General features: G+C 40.2%; 1 protein-coding gene across 1 annotated transcript in view; it reads right to left on the bottom strand.

Moving 5' to 3' along the window:
* Window positions 1-22,775, bottom strand: part of DOCK3 (dedicator of cytokinesis 3) — a 4,843,230-nt gene that overhangs the window by 3,647,645 nt on the left and 1,172,810 nt on the right. Inside the window, exon 3 of the mRNA XM_044077993.1 lies at window positions 594-634. Within this exon, the coding sequence (XP_043933928.1) occupies window positions 594-634 (41 nt within the window). The remainder of the gene's footprint in view (window positions 1-593; window positions 635-22,775) is intronic.

Below are 22,775 nucleotides of genomic sequence, written 5' to 3' on the forward strand. Positions count from 1 at the left end.
GCTTAGCCAGACAATAAGAGCAAAGAGAAAACTAAAGCAAAATATATGGCAATAATGCTGAAATCCTCTTAAGAAACAATGGGTTAAACCCGGGCAACAAGCACAGCTCTTAATCAATCCACAAACAAGAAGAAAGACATTAATATAAATCAGTTATAAATAGCATTTCCATAAACCAGGGAGAGCTTCTGTGACCATTCAAAGTTGACTTTTCTACTACAGGTAACAAGCATATGGTTGTGTGTGTGTGTGTGTGTGTGTGTGTGTGTGTGTGTGTGTGTGTGTGTGTGTGTGTGTGTGTGCGTGTGTGCGTGTGTGTGTGTGTGTGTGTGTGTGTGTGTGTGTGTGTGTGTGTGTGTATTTGTAAATGTGTATGCAGGTTTTTTGATCAAAGTGGACTTTGACGCATCCAAACAAAAGCATGTTTAGTTAGAGTTTTGCCTTAAAATCCACGCTTTTCAGGAATGTCACATGATTACATTATGGGTAGGGCTGCTCTGTTTATTTTAACCCAAATTTGCATTTTAAGTCAAACAAAAACATCTTATTTCTCATATACTGAAGTGATTTAAATATGTCATTTAAATTATTACCTTTATTTTAGGCTTCTTCACTGAAAATCCTCTGTACCATCCTGAAACAACAGAAAAAGAAAATGCAGACATTAGTGTTTTGGATTCTGCACACCTTTTAATTTTGTAATCCTTCCCACACAAACAGATATAACAGAAAAACACTATAAGCATAGCACAGATATGAAAGCAGATGTCTGCAAAAAAACAGTGGATGCAGATCAGGTCAGCTTAAAGACCACAGCAAGCTTCATTAGTTACCAACTAACAAGCCAGAAGCACTAAACCTCTAACATATTCTTTGTTCCTCCTTTAGCTACCATTGTAGCTACCTCAGGTCTCATATCTTAGATTAAAATAGCTGTGTACTCTTCCAGAATCAGACATACAAATCCATATTAATTGTTGAGGAATATTCTCTTTTTAAAACTGTATGTCTACTTTCTGCCCTAGCAAGAAAAAGCACTTCTAGTTGTCTGTAGCAGATGACTGTTTTTAGTTTATGGATTACTCTCTTGATACTACAGGACTTTGTTTTTGGATCATTACTTGGGACATTGCCTGTGTTTTAGGACACTCGCCTCAAATTCTTCTCCTAAAATGATTAACCTTATTTTTCATTTGGGACACAATGATACCACTATTAACCAAATAAGAAGCATCTCATTCATGATTCTGACCACTTCATTTCTCAGTCTTTTTTATTTTATTTTAGAAGTGTGTGTGTGTGTGTGTGTGTGTGTGTGTGTGTGTGTGTGTGTGTGTGTGTGTGTGTGTGTGTGTGTGTGTGTGTGTGTGTGTGTGTGCGTGTGTGTGTGTGTCTGTGTGTGTGTGTGTGTGTGTGTGCGTGTGTGTGTGTGTGTGTGTGTGTCTGTGTGTGTGTGTGTGTGTGTGTGTGTGTGTGTGTGCGTGTGTGTGTGTGTCTGTGTGTGTGTGTGTGTGTGTGTGTGTGTGAGTGTGAGATGTTTTCAGGTACAGGGCTCTTATACTTGATTTATGTGCTGTACAATGATAGTCTCGATTACAATAAACTTTTAATAAATATAAAATTGCACATTTTTTGGGGGGATCCTTGTTAAACTCAGATTACCCAAGGTAAATCTGCAAGATTCTTCTGATGCCTGTTAACATTTTCTTCTGAACAAGAAACGTATTATTTCCTTTTGAAGAATCTTATTTTTTTTTCTAAGTGCTTCCTTCCCCAGATGACCATCAATCCTCACATCTCTATAGCAGACTCATGCACATTAATTTCTTAATGGTATCTGCTCATGTGAGTTTCTTCTCCGGTTTCCTCCCACATCCCAAAGACATGTAGTAGGTGGATTGGACAATCTAAATTGGCCATAGGTGTGAGCATGTGAGCGAGTGTGTGGTGTGAAGAACTACAGCAGCAAAGCTAGCCACGAGGTGGTGTAAAGCGTGACTCTAGATGATTGTCACTGTTAAGGTAACAACCTGACCTCATGTGCAAAAATGGGAAAATGGGGTTGGGGAAGGATGGATGAATGTTTCTACAGATAAGCTAGGATGAGGGCCATTTAGGGGTCCATCATTCCAGCAGACCCTGGAGGGTTTGTTCTATTGCCAGCAACTTAGCAATAATATTTTTTGCCTAAGATGCTAACACCTTCCCTGGGTAGGGGGATGGGCTATACCACCACCACAAAGACTCATAATGCCCTTTATCTGTGACTGCATGCTCTTGTAAACCAACAAATGAGGGCTACCACCTGACAATGTCCTGGTGAGCTGCAAGCCCTTCCCCAGGATGTCTGCTGTAGCACCGCCTCCCTCAATGCAATGCTGTGGCTGTGTCTACCTTGATCCACCCCAGTGTGTGTCCCTCTCAGAATGCGTACACTCATTCTCCTCTGCCAGCACCATCAAACATCCAAGCTGCTATCTAAACTCAGGTCACTGGGGCTGTGGTCAGTGCTTTATCCCTGAACACCACTAGCACTTGTTATGTATCTTGATTTTTAGTCATAAACTGTTACTACTTGGCAAAAGCTCTTCCTTTATCTGCCTGATGGCTGGCATAATTCAGTTTGTATTCACTCTTTCCAATTTCAATGATGCTGTTTTTGAAGTTATTCAACACATTCCCTTTCAAAAATTTACTACTGCAGCTGCTGTCTGTCTTCTCACAGTCACTTCAGATATCTTTCCTCCCTTTTAATTTTTATCCTTTCTGCACCAACTTTTTTTTTCTGCAGGTGTTCTTGCTTCAACGCATCATACACCTTTGACTACCACATTGCTGGTTTCTGTCTTAAGTGTGATACACTGGTGCAGTGGTTAGTGTTACTGCCTCATAGCACTTGGTTCTTCACTTTGGTTCCCACTTGGGGTACCTTCTGTATGGAGTCAGGCACATCCTTCTTGTATCCACATGGATTTTCACTTGGCGCACTGAATTCCTCCCACATCACAAACTTAAGTGATAGGTGAATGGCATTCTGGATGCCATTCTTCCAAACTGTGAGTGCATCCTGCCAAGTGTCAGCGTCCTATGTATGACTACTTTCCTCTGCCTAAAGCCAAATGACTGTGAGGGCATGCCTCGACTCCCACATAACCCTAAACTATATTATGCCAAAATTCAAAGAATAAATAAATCAATGTATCACTTCAGTAACAAACTGATCAAATGGATCCTTTTGCAATTACTTCACCTCTAGTTCATTGCAATTCTGTAGCCAATTGATTAATCTGCAGTCCGTCCACTCTTTCATGACTACATATTTTACATCCGAAGCTATCATTCCCTGCTTGTATATTTGTGTCCATCAGTCTGTGTACAAGCCTTCTGCTGGTATCTTTATTACCTATGTGGTTCCTGCTTCAGTACTCCTTGGTCTTTGTGCATTTTTTAAACCCAAAGTTTCAGTCTGCCTCTTCCTGCCTTACCCTTGTCGCATGTGGAAGGTTACTTATATGTATTACTGTGAGGATATTTATGATAATAGCAGAAGAAATGAATATTGATTAAATGATGAGCGTACTATGGAATATGTTTTAACGTTTATAGTTGTCTTTTTAAAAAGAGTTTTGAAATTGATTAGTGCGTAGCTGTGAAATATTTGTTTACCTTAATGTGAATGAGGTATCAGCCTTTAATATCAGTAAGTTCAGCACTGACATCTGTTGGCTGTTTTAGGCTAATGTGCAATGTCTACATGACTGTAAACAGTGTCTAGTGCTAGAAATGGCATTTTGTTGAACAACATTTTTGGGGTTGGTAACTTTATTTTTTTCTGAACGTGCAGTAGTCTTGGAAATGGAATGACATTCTGGAATTTCAGGAATACAGGAGGTGCATGGAGATGAGGCAGAAGAAGAGCCTGTCTATAAAAGTTTTTGCTTCTTTTTTTTATTAATACCAAATTATTCCATCTTGCTGGCACTGGCATACCAGCCACTGTGTCATGATCTGACTTTTTTGGTTATCATAAAATGAATTGATATTTTCATGTGAACACGTTCTCTCATTTACATTATGACTCACTTTCCCCATCTAAATAAATTCTGATTGACAGAGTCCTGAGCATACCTACCACTTGTTTGTGATGCCTGTACTCAGCACTTTGTGACAGAATGGTACTTTAAGAGTTGAGAAATTCTGCTACAGAAATTTGTGCACAATTTGAGAGTTTACTGTCAACACTTCCCAATTCACTGGGCTGGTGACCCTAGTGACAGGAATGAGGCGATACCGAATGTCCTTTCTGTGGATACACACCAAGCGGTTTGGCTAGAGGAGACAGGACTAGTGCCCTTGTGTGGAAGACATAGAATGCCACCATGGGACCTTGACTTGGATGCCGGTCCTTACTGACATCCATGGTGAGGGCGTGACAGTGTGTCTAACATCTTGTGCTCTTGGCATCATGTTTGTTCCTGCAAAAGTACAGTTTTGTACCTACCATAAATGTAGATGTTCGAGGATCCCCATTGCTGCAGTCCTTACTATTGGGGGGGGGTAGTCCGCGTCCCAGTCGCCATACCAGAGTAGTATAAGGCTGGCGAGGGGTCAGCGCGAGCCACTGACGCCAATACGCCAATGTACTACCGCGCGCGCACCCAATTCAGTCTTTCTTGCCCCAGAATGTCAGAAGACCCTAAAAAGACAGAAAAAAAATAAAATAAAAACATCCTGCACATATACATAATATATAATATATAAATATAAATATAAGCATGTAACCTCACCTACACAACACCCCTAAACACAGGGGAGGGAGGGTAAGGGACTGCAGCAATGGGGATCCTCGAACATCTACATTTATGATTAGGTACAAAAACGTACTACTTTACTCGCTCCCCATTGCCTGTTGTTACTATTGGGTAGAATCCCAAGCAGAGGGTAGGGGAGGCTGGCAAATCATAAAGAAGCAGGAGCTGACAACATGCCTGACAAAACAGCTGTGGCAAAACAGCCCTAGACTTGAAGTTAGAGGTGATAATGGATGCTTGTAGAAGGTGATACTGAACCCTCAAGTAGCTGCTTCCAAAATATCTAGTTGCCACCCCTTAGAATGCTGTTGTTGGCCACCCCAGTAGAAAGAGGAATGAAGCCAAACAAGCCCTAATGGCCTTGCCATGATGGGAATAACAAATGCAATGCCCAAAGCCAATCCACCTAGAAATAGTTTGTTTTTTCCACCACTTTTGAAATAAACACAAAAAGCAAACAAACAACAACTGCTGTGACTGCCTGAAATCCTTAGTCACAACGCAGGAATTGCCTGTGAATGCCTGTGTACATCTAAAGTGTGCAAAATTATTTTGGGGGTTTTTAAAGGTCTGCAAAAAAGTAGGCAACATTTTGGTTTACTGCAAACCAAAGTAGGGCCACCAGGAGCAGGAAAGTGAAATAATATTACCATACCACCTTTAGGCAAAAAAAAAAAAATTGCTACCAGGCCTACCCAACCCACACAAAATCAAAAGAAATGGCGGCACCAACAGGGCACAGATGACAGATATCCACCCTCAAGCAGAAGTATTAGCTTGCAGCAGTAGCAGTCTTCCAGGACAAGTATTTCAGAGTTTTGGTACACACAGTAGGAAAAGGAGCAGGAGCAAGTTTTTCCAACACAAATTGAGGCTTGCTGCCAGAAGAAGATGAAGCTTGAACAAATTATATTGGGAAATTGCTGCAGCGCGAATCTGAATGGAAGAGAAGGACAAACCTTTGTCCAATAACTCAGTGAGCTGAAATTGCTGCCTCATGAATCTTAATGAGAAGACTCACAAAAGAATGTCCAAATAACTCAAAAATCTCTTGAATTTCCACACCCAAATATAAAATCAGAAATCTCTTCAAACACTTTCAATGTTCCCAAAATTAGCATCTCTAGCTTCCATAATCACATTTAAAACTCTTGAGGTCAGCCTGGCTGTTTTCCACAGAGAACATTAGTGGAGCCAGGCTGTTAGATGAAGAGATGCTGCTTGACAAATCATCCTATGCCATCCTCTTTAGAGATAAGAGAGGTAGAGGTAGAAGTACCAGAGGGTGAAAGACTCCACCCTAGTAGTGGTACCAATCCTTGGCTTGTCCAATCTGGAGCTATCAAAATCATCCTTGGCTTGTCTTGTCTGACCTTTAATAGTACCCAATTCGAAGATGCAAGATCAGGGCATGGAGGTCTAAGACATTTTTTATTAGAAAAGACAGAGTTAGAGGCAGAGGAGCCAAGTTGTGTGCAGAAAGATTTTGAATACTGTGTGACAGAGGTTGGAGTTCTGTGTCAATAACAGTGAAATCCCTGGATCCAATACTGTGGCAGCTGGTGGTTTTGAAATTCATATGAACAGATCTATTCTGCTGTTCCCAATGTGTGATGCTGTTGTTTTCTTGAAATACAAACAGTTCAGTTTTCCACTGTGGGAATTATGCGCAGAGTTAGAAGTTTTGTCTTGCTTGTAGTTCTTGAAGCCACATGGAAGTTGTGCTGCCTGTGTTAGTCCTTAGATAGAAGAAGTTCCTGCTGTTGTTGTGTTTCATTGTATGAGTGATAAGAACATCTCCTTCATGTTCTGAAATGTAACACATGACAAAATCTGCCTCGCCTGCAATCAACACCTCCAAGATGTTGATGTGTATTGAAAGCCATTAGGCAGGCTGACTGCTTTTTTCTCCTTCATGTTCCCCCTTAGATGCTGTCCTCTGTCAGGCTGCTTGTCTTGACTCCACTTTCCATGAGAATGATTTCTTGGCAATGTGTAGTTTATCTGTCAGTGACACATTCCTCGCTTCTGCCGGTGTGTGAGCTTTTTTGAATTATTATTTGATTCCCTGATAGTGCTGTTTGGCATTTTTTTGAAACCAATGTATTATTTGAATAACAGTTAGCAAATCCTGGCGCTGCTTGCATTGGGAAGCACCAGAAATATGAGATGCCATCTCATATGCCTTTCTTTTGTTTGTCCGACCAGAAAAGAGACCAGATGGAACTGTAGTGCTTGAAGGATCGTCCTTAGATGCAGTCTTTGGGTTGAAATGCAACTGGGAAGTATTCAGATAGACTCACACATTGTCCAAGAAAAGGCTATCTGCCTTTGTATCTGGTCATGTCTTCAGAAAGCACAGCCAGGGAGAGGCAACTTCATAGGATAGGATAAAGAATTTCTGGAATATCTTGCCTCCCTGCAGCCAGAGGAAGCAATTGCTATAAGTAAGATCCAGATGCTGAGAAGCCTGATCCTTTTCTGACTGGAGATCAGAACCTTTGGAGCTCAGAGGCAGAGAGAAGTTCCCAGAAGCCTGCAACAGCCAGATCACTGATGAGAAACCTTGTCCATACTCTGCAGAGTAGATGCTTGTGATAAATGCTGAGAGGTGATAATGAGAGCTTCCCTTCCAAAACCTTGATTACCATCCAGTGATTTTTTGTGTCCAGCAGAGGTAAAAGCTGTTATGCTGATCAACGCTACCATCCCTTGATTGGGCCCAAAAGAGGGCGGAGCTGCTGTAATTTTAACATCTTGAACTGGCCCCTCTTTGGTACTAGTACTAGGAAAGAATAAAATCTTGGTCCCTTTCTGATACAGGGACTGGCTGAATGGCCCCCGCAACACCCAAAATCCTAGAGTAATTATAAATACTGTTTCTTTTTTTTGGAGAAGGAGGAGTAACTTTGAGAAAGCCATTTGGGAGCCTATTGGAATAAAAATCTGTAAACGCCTGTGGTGGATGAAAAAGTGTGCATTGTACTTAAATAAAATTAATCCCCGCAAGAGGTCTTGAAAAGACCCACTTGTCCTAAAGGAGCAAATCTACTGGAGAGAGAAAGACCTGCATCCTCTTCAAGAGAGCTGACAGACTGTTATCTACTGGCACCTACCTGTACAGGTCATTGGGTCTGCTTTATATGTCCTGTGACCAGCAGCCCTACCCTACTAGACCCCCTGTGAACTCCTGCCTCCCCTTTAAAAACTGTCACCCCTTAGAGATGTCCAACACAACCTAAGGCTAAGGACCCCATCAAACTTTAAATATGTCCATCATTTAACAGGCATCCTCTACTAAGCTTTTAACATGCACCTGAGAAAAAATAAAGCCAGCCTTGCATAGACTTATAGCATCAAAAATCCAACTTTAAAAAAGCTTCCACTTAACCAAAACAGCCAACATCAGCCAAATCCAGCAACTCTTTTACTTCCTTGTCTCAACTAAACCAGGCAAATAGCATTGTGACAACCAGGCATAAAGCCATCCACCCATGAACTAGTACACAATTACCCATTCTCGGCCTGAAATAAACCAAAAACAATTTCGCAAATTCTCCTTACTTAACTTGTTAATGACACATTTTTCCCAATCCAGCATTTATTACACTCCCTTAACACCTTTAGGCCATGACACTGACAGATTCTACCTCAACTGGAGATCCCTCTGATATTTTAGTTCCTGAAATCACTAATTTTACGCTTTCCTCAACAGAAGAGCGACAGGATTTTAACTCAGGGAAGCCTTAACACCAAAGGCCCCTTGCCCTTTATCAGGTTGGAACAGGATGAGCTAAGGCTGGGTCCACCTACCTCAAGGCCCCTTGAGCCTTAGGCCAATCAGGCAATTCCCTTCTCCTAAACAGGAAGAGTCAGAGCCAAGGCAAAATATAATACCTAAGGAGGTCTAATCCCTAAGGGCTCCAAAGAGTCAGGGAACAGGTCTCTAAAAAGAAAATTCCTGGAGGCACTCTGAATCCTGAGTCATCCTAGCCCTGATCTATGCTGTGGTAAAAACAAGAATTCCCTAATTCTTTTCCAGAGAAAACCTCTGAAGAGCCTCAAAATTTAAAGTGCATCTTCCACTCAGCCACTTCTATGAAAATGATTCTAGGAGAACCTCCGAAAATGTAGGAGTGGAATCATCTGAACACTGCAGAGAACTCTCAGGAACATTCTGCAAGTCTCCCGGAGAAAGACTTGAAAAGCCCCAACCTCTTTCCTCTACTATCAAAGAACGCAACAGAAGGAGAAATCTCTTCAGCCCCAGAGAGCATAGAACCTCTAATCATAAGCTGTCAAAGCCTGGAAACTCTACTGAAGGTACACTAAACTCCAGGCAACAGTCCTGGAGAGACTCCTCAGAACACTGAAGGAGAAGAGAGTTCACATGAGCCCCAGAGAAGTTTAAAGCCGTCTGAGAAGCGACATCCCCTGGCCTACCTTATCCTGCCTTGGCCTAACAGTTACCCGAGAAGCAAACTGAGCTGGCAACCAACCCTAGCTTTTTATTCCTGCCCTAGTAAAAGTTTCTGCCTGAGACTCCATAACTGTCCTGGTTTAACTCTGGCTCTTCTGAGTTTTCTAAAGAACCCATCGTCCGGGACTGTGTTGCATCAACAAGAAAACATTATTTGTCACACGTCTCCAACCTCTTAATAGCGCGAGCAGAAAAACGGCATTTTATAATTCCAACCTAAACCAAACACTAACCTGGTACAGCAAAAAAAATACAATAATCCTATGAGGTAAATCCTAAAGGTCAAGTCTGAGGTGAAATTTTGCTGGTACTCAGGCCGTAAAAGTTATAGGCCTTTAAGGTAAAATACAGTAATGGAGGTATCTGTTTCCCCACAAGTTCCCAATACCTGAACTCACTTTTATACTTTGGAATGCATCACTGTAGTGCATGTGTTCAAAGTGTATATATACTAGGTGGTGGATAAGGTGACTCTTCACATACATGCCATCCTTTCCAGCACTGGCAATCATCTGCAAACAGCAACTCACTGTAGCAGACAGTGCTATCAGATAACTCACTTGAGCTAACATCTCTTGGTACCTTTACTCCATGTTTGCATAAAGCTCATGATGGGCTCAGTGGCATCCTCTTAAATTTGCAGGCACTAACATGGAAATCCAAGTAGCAGGCTATGCATAGATGATGTTCCTGCATATCTACTGGTTGACTCTCCAATGCTGCCTGCAGATCCGGGCCCACATTGTGAGATGTGATGCCTTTGTGTACCACTGTGTGTCTGGACTACTTCATACTCATGTCCACACCTGTGAAGCTGCTTCCTCCAACAGACGGGAATCCAGCATTGGTCTCATTAACAGGGATCCGATGTCTTTGGGGTTGCTACATGATCTCCCTATTCTGTGCCAGTTTCTTCTACAGTGCCATTCCTATGTCTAACCCATGTGGAGGTGGCATCACCACCCAAGTGCATAGTAGCAGTGCATCACCAGACTGTATGTCATGATCATCATTAGCAGCACCAGCATCTCTGCTGGCATAATCACTGCTACACCTGTGATTCTAGCAGTGTGTGTGGCCTGCTTTTGAAATATGAGAAATACTGATTTTAGCAGTGTCCTTCTGGAAAGCAGGGCAAAGGCAGTCATACATCAAAGAGGGTTTACGCATACTGACCTTTAGTTTCTACTGCATGTTGTTGCAACCCTGAACTGCCTATGAAAATAATTATGTGCATTGTGTCAGTTGGACAACCCTATATTCAGTATGTCTAAAAAGAGTACACCAAAGCTACAGGAGGTAATACTAACCTGCCACACCACCTAAAGAAATACAGAGAGGTTGGGCCAACAAAGCATTAATATCCTGACACCTTCTGGGGATCAAGCTGGGTGCATTCCCTATGTACAGGGACACCAGATACGGCTTCATGTCTGAGAAGTAAGTTGATATTTGAGGCAACCACCTCTACTACTCCATTTCCTTGCATTTCATCTGCTTTCTGATCATCAACGCCATTGCAGGTTCATTTGTGCTTCCTCACACAACAATAATGTCCTGCAGCACAGTCTGCCAGACAAGGTTCCTCACCCCTTTGAGATCTTGCAGAAGGACATCAGTTTCAGCAGAATGGAAATTCTCCAGCCTCTGACATCCTTCTTTGGACATTTTTCTGCCTGTATAAATAATGAAAATATAGAAATGTGACTGTGAAGGGAATGTATATAGATATTATGAATGTACCTGCACCACACAAGGACAAATGCACAGTATGTGCACCTTAGCAAACCTGGCATTTTACTAACTACTGTGTTCTGACATAGGAACCAATGAGAACGATGCATTTGCCCTGCACAGGCAGGTATGTCTGCCTAAGTGAAAATGCTCACCAGTTGAGACAAAACCCCAGGTAAATAACCATGTGTTATGTGTGTATAATACATTCATACATAGTACATATCTTATGTCTCAGTTATATATTATGCAGGTATGTAGATACCATGGGGACAGTTAAGGAGCAGAATGCATATATGACCCAGGTTATCAGCCTACATGGAGCTGCTTTGGATATCTTGTAAAATACACCTTCGTCTATATACCCCATATAAGCTGTCTCTTAGAATTTCTGTGACTACTGGTAAGGTGTGCATTAAACTACTTGCCCTAACAGTTTTTGCTGAAGTATATGTGCTTAATGATATGTCAGATGGATATGATATATTACATCAACCATATGACATGTGACCAGAGATGAAAAATGAAATATTCTCCTTTCCAACATTTATCCCGAGAAATGTCTTACAGTACTATATTTCCAACTATATTAGTTCATTCTTCTAAACTGTAATGAAAATATCAACCCACTCAGAAGCTATACATGTTTATTTATTTATTTGTTGGCTTATTATGCAGTCATTTAGCTACTTTTGCATGAATGCATCTGGACTGCTTAGTTATAGTGTCTGGCATCATGGTATTTCCATGTACTTAATTCATGAAGTACATGTCAGAGTTTTGATGAGCAGCCCAGAAGTACGTAACAATGCAGACTTGTGCAGTCACTACTCACAAGTCACAAACACATTCACTGACACATGTTTTGGTCTACCATATTGCTGTGCTTATACTCATACACAGTGACAGCAGCAACAGGAGAGTGACAAAGCAGAAGTATGCTGGACCCATAACTCAGAGGTCTATGGATCAAAGGCATCCTCTGCTATGCAAAGCATGACATCAGGAAGGGCTCGAATGGAGAGGCATGGTGTCCTAAGGAGAATAAGATCCTCCTGTACCACAAACACTGGAACTGTGAAGACAGGCTGCTTGGCCATTTTAATGACCTGGTCAGAAAAAATTAAGAGGTCTGGAGTGATCTAGCTTAGGTATTAACCAGGGCTACTGGCAGCCCCTGAACGACAATGCAATGCCAGCACAAGCATAATGACTTAAAGCACCACAAGCTTAATCACATCCAACTATGGGAGGAAAACATTTAACATGAGCACCTTCAAATGTGAGTATTTATATTAATGCATTTCAACCTTCTATCTGCATACTGACAATCAAGCAGCTGTATTCTCTGTAGCTACAGAAAGAAGAGAACATATTTGTACAGGTGTTATACCAGCATGTTAGGTTTATAGTCTGTGAATGCTTAGGAAATGATAAACATTTTTTGCAGAAAATAAAAGTCAAGTGACGCTATATAGAACACAAACACACTTAGGTTGTTTAATCTGACACAGACTGACAGATGTAGCCATCTTTCAATAATGAATATCTGTAGGGTATATCAGCTTGAGCAGAACAACCACATTGTCAGAGAATGTTTAGTGTATTGATATCAGTGCTTCAGGAAACTGGTTACACTTTCTGCACAGGAATGGCTGTCATGAGTACTGATACCTGATACTTAGGAACAGTGCCAGTCATACCTTGTCCAGAGTTATTCATCATACACATGTAACATTGTACTGCTGTGTACCTTTACATTACAGCCTGTGTGCAGCATCAGAATGAACATGGTAGATTGCAGAAGGAGGCAGCACAGACCAGACACTCACCAGGATGAATAAGACTTGCTGTTGGATATAAGTATAGTATGTTGTATAGGATTATATTCTGTGACATTTCAGGAAGAGGAGCAACCAGATCAGTTACCAGTATGGGCTACCAATCATGAGGCCCCCATCCGTGCTAGTGCAGGATGCTGTGATGGAGGTGACATGTCATAATATTGTGCAAGTGTTAAAGCAGTAAAAGAGCAGCAGCTTTAGTGGAAACTGAACAGGAGTGGATCATAGATTCACTCAGTTAGAGGGCCAATGTCAATGGACAGCAATCTCACAACACTGACTTTCCCAGATCACCATCTGGTGATGGCTTCATGTAGTCTGACCTCTGTGATGGGCCGCCTCCCCCCTGCAGCCATCATCTGACCTTAACCCCCACCATGTGTCACCACATGTGTCAAATGCCATATACTTCATGGGCTCCAAACCTCCCCATCCCTATTTGCTTTTTTAGGTACATATCCATTTCTAGTCAAGCTTGTATTGTATGTATACACCCACCCCCATTTGGCTGCATTATTTCATATTTGTGTCTCCCACTACTGCACACATACACATATGCACACACACAAATGCACACATGGACACACACTCTCTCTCTCCCCCTTTTCTCCAAACCATGCTTCCCTGTGGCTGCCCAACATCAGATAAACTAGACTATTGAGGTCTTGACAAGTGAGAACTGACACAATGGTTTAACAGCCCCCCAGTCTGCTCTGTCTTCCTTTTTTAATTTATAAAGATTAACGCCCAAGCCAAATGTAGCCCAAAGTGTCTGCAAGTCTATCTTCCAAAAGAAAAACGGAACAGGGTCTTAAGGGAGGCTCAGACTCCTAAGATTCAGAGGAAGTAGATGATGACCTGAATTATGAGTCACATATGTCCTTCCCCCATGCTATAACACAGATAATGAGGATAAGTTGGCCTCTGACTTACCTGCTAAAGGAAATCTAATTTGGAGATAACATCTCCTAAAGAGACATAATTTTCAATGGCAAACTCACAAGGTCTCAGAAAAGAGCTACTGATCTTCTGAGAATCAGCCTACATTGACCAACAGTTATTCTTATGGTCCAGAGGTTATTTCCCTGGAGAGAGATTCACAACCATCTTCTCAAAATGGTCTGATCATTTCTAGAAGGTAACAGTGCTCATATTTAAGAGCTCCATTTCAGATCAGGATCCAGTGCCCTGGAATATGATAGAGGAATTAAGCTGACTTCAGGGCACAATACTGCACTTAATAACAGGCAGGTCTGAAAATGTATGCTTCTGTAAACATGGTATTTAGGGCTTTGAATTTCCAAGCCCACATTTTGAAATAATAGGAATATGCCCTCAACCAACTTATAAATAGTTCTGGGGAATGGTGTGTGAAACTCAAAAGGTTCCCCCCTTAGCCAAGCTCAAAAGATATTGCATCTGGGGAAGTATGCTCTAAAATATGGGGATGCCGCAGAATAGCTAGCTCAGCCACTGGCCTGTGCTGGTACCATGAACTAGTACCCCACCCCTCCAGGTCTTCAAGTGAAGATGAAAAAAAAATTACAAATCAAAGCCCCCCCCCCAAAAAAAAAAAGAATGGACATTCCTTCTATAGCCACACCAAGTAGGTGGCAGGATGCACAACATACCTCCCTCCCTCCTGCCCAGCCATTCAGGTCCCATTTCTGTGCCTTACTCCCGATCCACCTCCCTTTTATTAAAAAATGGATAAATAAGAATTCTCATAAACTTCATAAACTGTAGCAAACTACTTGTTACAAATGTAGCAAACAGTTGTTACAGTTTATACCCTACCTAAACAGAGCACTATGGCACTCAAGTTTTAGTCAAAAAAAAAATCTTCTTACAAATTGTAGCAAATTGCTTGCTACAAATGTAGCAAACAGTTGCTACAGTTTATACTCTGTCTTCACAGAGTGCTACAATGTTTGGATTTTAGCTAAAAAAAAAAGATTGTTTTCTAACTTTTAAACTGTAGCAAACTGTTTGCTATGATGTGGCGAGCAGCTGATACACTTTGACCACAAACTGAGTACTACAGCGCTCGGGTTTGACCTTAAATGAATACAGGCTTTTAAAAGTGATACTGCATTAGGCATCTGGGTTAGCTGAATATGGCCCCAACACTATGTGCTCAGGGCAGTTGGGTGCTGTGGCAGGTTCAATGATCAAAAGAAGTGAAGGGGGGTCATTCAAATAACCACCTCTTAACGAGACCCTAACTGCAGATGCATCAGAAAAGGCCTGGGAGCTCAAAACAGGAACTTCAATGTGCCAAGCATATGTAACAATCAGGAAAGAAAAAATATACATAAAGATGACTGAATATTAGATGTCACTTATGTTTTTAGAGTGCTCAAAACAATCTGAGTGTCAGTGGCACTGAAGGTGATTTAAGACAACATTAAAGTGATATAGAAGATGGACAAGGGGAACTCATTTTTACTACCTATGCAGGATAGCCATGCAGGCCGGAGATCAGGGAAGGCAGTACAAGTTTCTCCTGATAGCCTCATATATAACAATGTAGGAGAACTGCATGGCAGACCAGATGAGAGGGTTGTCTGTGGTGCCACAAGAGTAGATGCTGGGCAGAGAACCATTTCTAGACCTTACTGACAGGTGCAGTGTCCAAAAGATTAACCTCTTTGTTTCTCCACACTACAATCAACAAGAACAATTCTGCTCTACAGTACCTCACAGGAAAACCTAGGCAATGGATGATGACTTCTTCCTGAAAATGGAAGGATCTGTCACCGTATGCTTTTTCTTAAATTCTCTTCCTCCTCAAGGTCATTCAAAATTTCAAGGAGCATACCTCTCAACCACCTGGACAAAGCTATAAATAACTAGAGGGACAAAGGCCCCAAAAATAGGGACAACATTTAACTATTGCTCTTACAAACTTAGAAAGTTGATAGAATAACAGAATTTAAATTTGCATGGATTTTCTGAAGGGTATGAAGCCTGAAACTCATATGTCTATCATTATTTTCTAACTACAATCCTCAATGATTTGTCAGTGATTTTCCAGAAAATTGATATTTTTATGAGGAACATACCAAAACATATGGGGCAAATATCTGGACATTTTGTGAGAATCTGGACAGTTGACAGATATGTCAAGGAGGAGTGGCCTGAAATGAAATTAATTATTACTTTCTGACTCAAATACCAATTATTCCCTGACCTTTTACAGCTAGCAAGGGAAAAACCTTCATAGCAGTCCATCTTTCTGAAACAGTGTAGAAATATCACTTATGCACCCCAACTTGTCCACCCTGAGTGGAATAGCTTGGAGAATATGAACTTACTCCCCTCTCTGGACAACTTTACTCTAAGGACACGCTAATAATGCCACTACAGTTGCATACAGGGATATAGCCCTGACTACTGGCCAGTCAACCCAGATATTATTGGCACAGGTGACTTTGACTGACTGAACAAAAGGGGAGGGATAAGTGAGCCCCCACAAAAACCACAATGGATAGGTAGAATAACGACATATGCATAAGCGTAAAAAAAAAAAAAAACAAAGCTGTTGATGACAGACAAGACCTTCAGTCTGTCCTTAGGTTCTGTGATTGGACCCAGTTATACCACAGTAAGTGTTGGGGGGTAGAGAAGCTGGTACTCCTAGCAAGAATGTGGGTACTGGATAGGATGGCAACAGGATGATGCAAGGGTGCAGAAAAATATTTAAAATATAAAAGGTCAAGCCAAAAATCGGGAGGGAGGCTAGAAGGCCAAGTACAAAGAAACAATACCTAGCAAAACTGAACCGATCTAACCTCAATGTCAGAGAAGGAACCGGTTCCTTAAGCTGGATTCTTGTACCTGTCACAGCATTTTACTGGCTTAGCATACACCTCAGAAAAGGTACACTTCTCAACTGTTTCCTCATCATCAAGGCAACCTATCACTTTCTGCAGGGCTCCTTTCACCTCAGACCCCCTGCCCAGGCATCCCTGGTACCAGCTTGGGTTCTCAGAAATGCTAACCATATCACCATTTAAACCCATGTTAACTATAACCTTAATGTTTTTGTATTGGAAAACAGCTTTCTTAGTGGAAGTCATATGAGCCAGGATAATCTGAGAATTCTAGGATTTAATGCAAAAGACTCTTTCCATATATTTTACAAAGACAGTGTGACTCTTCACCTACATTTCCTTTTTTTTCCCCAAATCATTACCAAAATGGCTTTAAGCCATAGTTTCCAGGTGCCAGTCTTTTTCTCTTCACAACAGAACAAAGAGGAAAGAGCTATGCACTCACCCGATGTTTGCAGGCGACTTTGACATTAGGTGGATATAACTAAGAACACTAGAAAGTCAGGCCAACTGATTGTGGCTTTTGCTAAAAACAAAAAAGGATTTCCTGCATCAAAGCAGACTATTTGTAAATGGAGGTGCCACTGTATTACTTTCTGTCTCAAGGTCCATGGCAGGCCTCTACAAGGAAAGATCAGACTGCACTTCCTGTTTTACAGAGGTGTGAATTTTAAACATTATAGAATTTTGACATGGAACTTTTAGGATCATTTTAGGGCATTCTAACTTCTGTGTGCCATTGTACAGTTTAGTTTCATTTGTAAATATTTTTTTCAAAGTCATTTTCACAAACCCAGCGTTGGATGTGAGTTGTAGTATTTCAATGTCATAAGTCAGGTGGAGGTGGTCCATAGATGGTAAGTTGAAAATCTGAGCTGGAAATGTTAAGTCCGAAGCATATATTTAAAAGTAATGTTTGAAAAAAATGTGCCTTGCCCATTTTAAGGAACTGACTATCATGCAGGATTATAAATAAATGGAATTTTGGCATGCAATTATCAAAATAATCATTTTAGGGACTATTCCAACTGTTGTGTACCACTGTGTACTTTTTAAGTGCTTTCTAGCTGAACCTGTGTTTTTTTTTTTTTTTTTTTTTTTAGATTACCTAGTAATAGCTCTTATTGCTGTACTCATTTTTATGGAGGTATTTCCTGCCATATTTCTGTTTTAATTTGGAAGAAAACAGGCAGCAGAGTCTTCTTCCACTGTAGGTCAGGACAGAGGTAGTGGTGAGTAAAATAAATTCTTGCCAATGAGATCTGAAGGCTGCAAGGAAGATGGGATCTGTGACCTTATGCGAGGTCCAAGTAGGTTGCATTAGCTTTGTCCTGGAACTATTAGGATCATTTTAGGGACATTCTAACTTCTGTGTGCCATTGTACAGTTTAGTTTCATTTGTAAATATTGTTTTCAGTCATTTTCACAAACCCAGTGTTGGATGTGAGTTGTAGTATTTCAATGTCATAAGTCGGGTGGAGGTGGTCCACAGATGGTATGTTGAAAATCTGAGCAAATGTAAGGTGCAGCGGATACATCTAATGCACAGGCATTCAGTAATCTGACTGGTCACTTTTACTTGATCATCTTATAAGGTATTATTCCTTGATGTGGATATTCTGACTGATTAAAGCAATTGTGTGGTGAAGTGATACTCAAGTACTTTAGCTAAAAGCAGCCATACAGCTGCCTCCATTAGCTCACTGTTTTTGCTTGCTAATTATCACTGACATGTAGGGAAGTACATGATCCACTGCACCATACATTTGCTCACTGACTTCCTAGGGGCCTGAGCTTTCACTTCATTATGGGAATATTACTTGTAGGGATGGGCTATGGGATGAGGTTCACTTCAGACTACAGCTGGCCTTATTCATAGGTGACGAAGGCAAAAGTTTACAATACCATTCTATACGGTATGCTTTTCTGCTGCTTATTTATTTATTTGCTTAAACCAAAGGAATATTCTGTTGTCTTTACTTTAAATAAATAAATACATAAATAAATAAACAAATGCAGGTAGCACACAGGTTAGAAGAGGAAGCAGCTGGAAACCTCTAGCCATTTAGTTTGTTAGTTTCCTATTCCATCCAGCCCACATTTTAAAATATATAATGGATAGACTATCTGTGGCATGAAGAGATGTTTTCCATCATCAGTGGTGTAAGGTAACTTTTTTTTTTAATAATGCTGCTACTGGCAGACAACCAGCTATAGAGATAATGGCAGTGGGATGCGCTAGTCGCAGAGTATTATGACTGGGTCGTCAATCAAAACCTGCTTATTATGTGCTCGAGACATGGCTCCCAAGAAATTCTCCTTGACAGAGAAGCTCAACAGGTGAATCTTGGCATCCATGTCAAGAACACATAATTAAAGGTTATGAATGAAGAACCAATCTTATTTCTCTGTAGTGCATGGAGCTTTACCTGTGCCATGAACCGCTGACTTTCAGATCTGTAAAGTTCTTAGTGAGTACTGTCAGTATGATGGTAAAGCACAGTCCCGCACTGTCAATATGATGGTAAAACACAGTTCCGTATGTTTACACTACTGTTGTCATGCCTCTCAAATGTCCAGATTTTTGCCTCATATGTTTGGTCTGTTCCTCATACAATTTTGTTTTCAGACAAATCACTAAGGACTGAGGTCACTAAATAATGGAATACATTTGACTTTCAGACTTCATATCTTTCAGAAAATGTAGGCAAACATGCGCACCATTATTCTAGCTACTTTTGAAATTTATAGCAGAGAGCTAGGCAGGGACATATTACCAGTACAGACAGTAGGCAGAAGCATTTTGTTATTCCTGCCACTGTTGTTTGCTGCTCAGTACTGGCAGGTTTGAATGCCTAGCAGAAGACCTGACCTTAGTAAGTTAGACAGAGGGTCTAGCAGAAGACCTGACCTTAGTAAGTTAGACAGGGAGTCTAGCAGAAGACCTGACCTTAGTAAGTTAGACAGGGGGTCTAGCAGAAGACCTGACCTTAGTAAGTTAGACAGGGGGTCTAGCAGAAGTCCTGACCTTAGTAAGTTAGACAGGGGGTCTAGCAGAAGACCTGACCTTAGTAAGTTAGACGGGGTCTAGCAGAAGACCTGACCTTAGTAAGTTAGACAGGGAGTCTAGCAGAAGACCTGACCTTAGTAAGTTAGACAGGGAGTCTAGCAGAAGACCTGACCTTAGTAAGTTATACAGGGGGTCTTGTCATGCTTTAGTAGCACTTAACTGATTTGTCTTTTTCCAAATATTGGAGTGCAATTACTGCATGCCACACACTACATAATTCTTAATTGTCCTTGACCTTTCAGCAGAACATCACTGATTTTGTCTTGTATTTTTGTCATATTCATCATTTTTTTTTCATTTTCTGGTAAGTTGATGAGAATTATAGTCAGTCAGTAATGCCAGACATTGGTATTTCTTGCTTCTTACCTTTTAGAAAATGCATGCTGGTGCAACACATATTGTTCTATTAACTTTCCATATAAGCTGGAATAATATTTAAAATTATACCGCCATTTGAGTCACTGACCACTCTCCCCAAACTCTGAACTTCACCTGTGTTTTGTAGTTTATACATTTCTGCTCAAAATCTAGATAGTAGATTCTGACTGCCTGATTCTGGTTCTGTATTTCTACATTATATAACTGTAGTTGCAATCTGATTGAATATGATGTAGTTGCACTGAAGTCATCTTATAATTATAGCTTAGTATTGTTTTAAACCGATCTGCTTATAATAAGCAAATTATGTATTGTGTTTGCTGAAGAGATCACTATTTTGCACTTAAAGTATAAGTGATATGGTTAAGACTATCTGATTTGCAGCATGGTAAACATGTGCTTTCTAAAGTCTGCTGAAGTACACCATTCAATTAAACATGGCACAATTTGTTTACGAATGTTATTCCTCATCAGTTTGTGAATATGTGCAGAAGTATAGTTCAAAAGAGATTAAAACAGAAATAGTTTTATTACTACCCCATCCAAAACAAAGAGTAAGGCAACAATAAGAGTAATACACATACCATGTCATCACAAACCTAATTTTTTTATCGGTCTCTGGTTGCTACACATTTTATTCTTAAAAAAAAAAACATTTATCTGAATCTCATTACCAGGTCTGAAATCAAACAATATTCAGAGACAGTAGTCATGCAAGGACTGACTTCATTATGCTCTGATATCCAGAGAAAGACAAATCAGTTACGATCAGGTATCGTGCTACACAGTTAAATCTGCCAGTACTAGCCCGCAAACAACAGCGAGAGAATAAAAACAGATTTGCTTCTGCCTGTTATCCATGTCGGTAATGTGTACTTGACTTGTAACACAACAGAATGTCTTTCACTGTCTTTCTGACAGGGCATGCTAAAGTGCTTTACAGCCTTGAACGTTTTTTTTCTGTAACTGGTAGCGTATGGAGCGCATAAACCTCCATGCCCTAAAACAATTATGAATGGGCCTCCAATTATAATTTTTTATTATGTATTCTGTGCGTGGATCACATGATTCATTTCTTGGCATCCATGTCTAACGCATAATAAGCTGGTTACAACCAGTGACCCACTTATAGTCTGTATTAGATTTGAACATTTAGTTAAAGCACTTCATCCAATAAACTGCATTTATTTTGGAGAATATGGCTCAATTATAACAACTGAATTATTTCAACATTCTAAACTGCAACTGATTTTATGTTTGGGATGTATGAGTTAGCCAGTAGTGAGGGGGCGAAAAATCTTCTTTTTCAACTGTGCATTGAGCTACAGGCATTATGCTTTGTTTACCCTAAATGTACTTCAGAGAAAATGAATTTTGTCAAAAAGATCAGATGCCTTACCCTGCTGACCATGAAAGCTTAGCTTATCAGCTGGCTAAGCACTCAAGCTGCATTTTTATACTGTTATTTATTAAATATTCTTTATATTCAGTAGTATTTATCGGATGCAGAGGTCAACTAAGAAAGTTAATATAACATCCAAAATTCTGTTTTATTTGTTAGTATTATGGGCATTAAAGCACATCTGATTTGGATATGCTTTGTTTATGGTGAATTTACTACTCCACCTTTTCTCTGCTAATTAATTGCCACAAGTTTCTTAAAGCTTTGCTGGGTTAACTGAACACTGCTTACTTATCTTATTATAAGATAACACAAATATACAGCCTTATACATGTACTAAAATTCGAAAAGGGGTGTTGATGTTCTAAACAGCAGTTGCACTAATAAAGTTACTTTGTGGGCTTCATATTCTCGTATTAAATTTAAAGGTATGTGAAAGGGAATGACTTTTAAATACATCAGGATCCCAAAGAACCACACCTACCTTATTATTTTTCAGTAGAAATGAATATATGACAGTTCATGTTCAAATGAATGCAGCTTCTTAACATGCTCCTGCTTTTAAAAACTGTAAAGTGAAGATCATTTCCACAGTATAAATATGCCTTTGAAGTTACTGTTGTTTGTAACATTCCTAAAACATTTTTAGAAGTATTTCTAATTTTGTAAATAAGAAACTATAAGTGACAGGCCTGTTGGGATGTCCAGAATCTGGATCTGAAATCTATAAAAGGAGATGCAGAACAGTAGGAGGGAAATGGCTCATTAATAAAGGTTTAATTCAGGCACAAAATCTCTATAATAGCACAAAAGATAATGGAACATCTAGCAGGAATACAAATTAAATTACTGATATCTGTCTGGCCAGCACTACTTAATTCTAAAAACAGGAATCAGATATTCTTTATATGAAACTGTGTATGTATGTGTGTGTGTGTGTGTGTGTGTGTGTGTGTGTGTATATAGCACTAATGTAATGCATGCAAGCCGTTACAGTGTATTCACAAGGGAGAGAATTAATGTTTACCCTGTTTAAAAACACACTCTAAGCTTACTTACCCTCCATTCAAATACAAATAATAATTAATAATACATTACAGTAAGTAAAGTCCATTGTCCCTTGACATTAGGTAAAGTTGCTTCCAGAATTTGTTTCAACATGACTGCCCATGATGGAAATGTTAGTGCATCTGATATAGTTAATTATTCTGAACTACTGG

The sequence above is a fragment of the Protopterus annectens genome, chromosome 7.part0 (genome assembly GCF_019279795.1).
Source record: "Protopterus annectens isolate FY-2018-M chromosome 7.part0, PAN1.0, whole genome shotgun sequence".
NCBI classification, from domain to species: Eukaryota; Metazoa; Chordata; order Ceratodontiformes; family Protopteridae; genus Protopterus; species Protopterus annectens.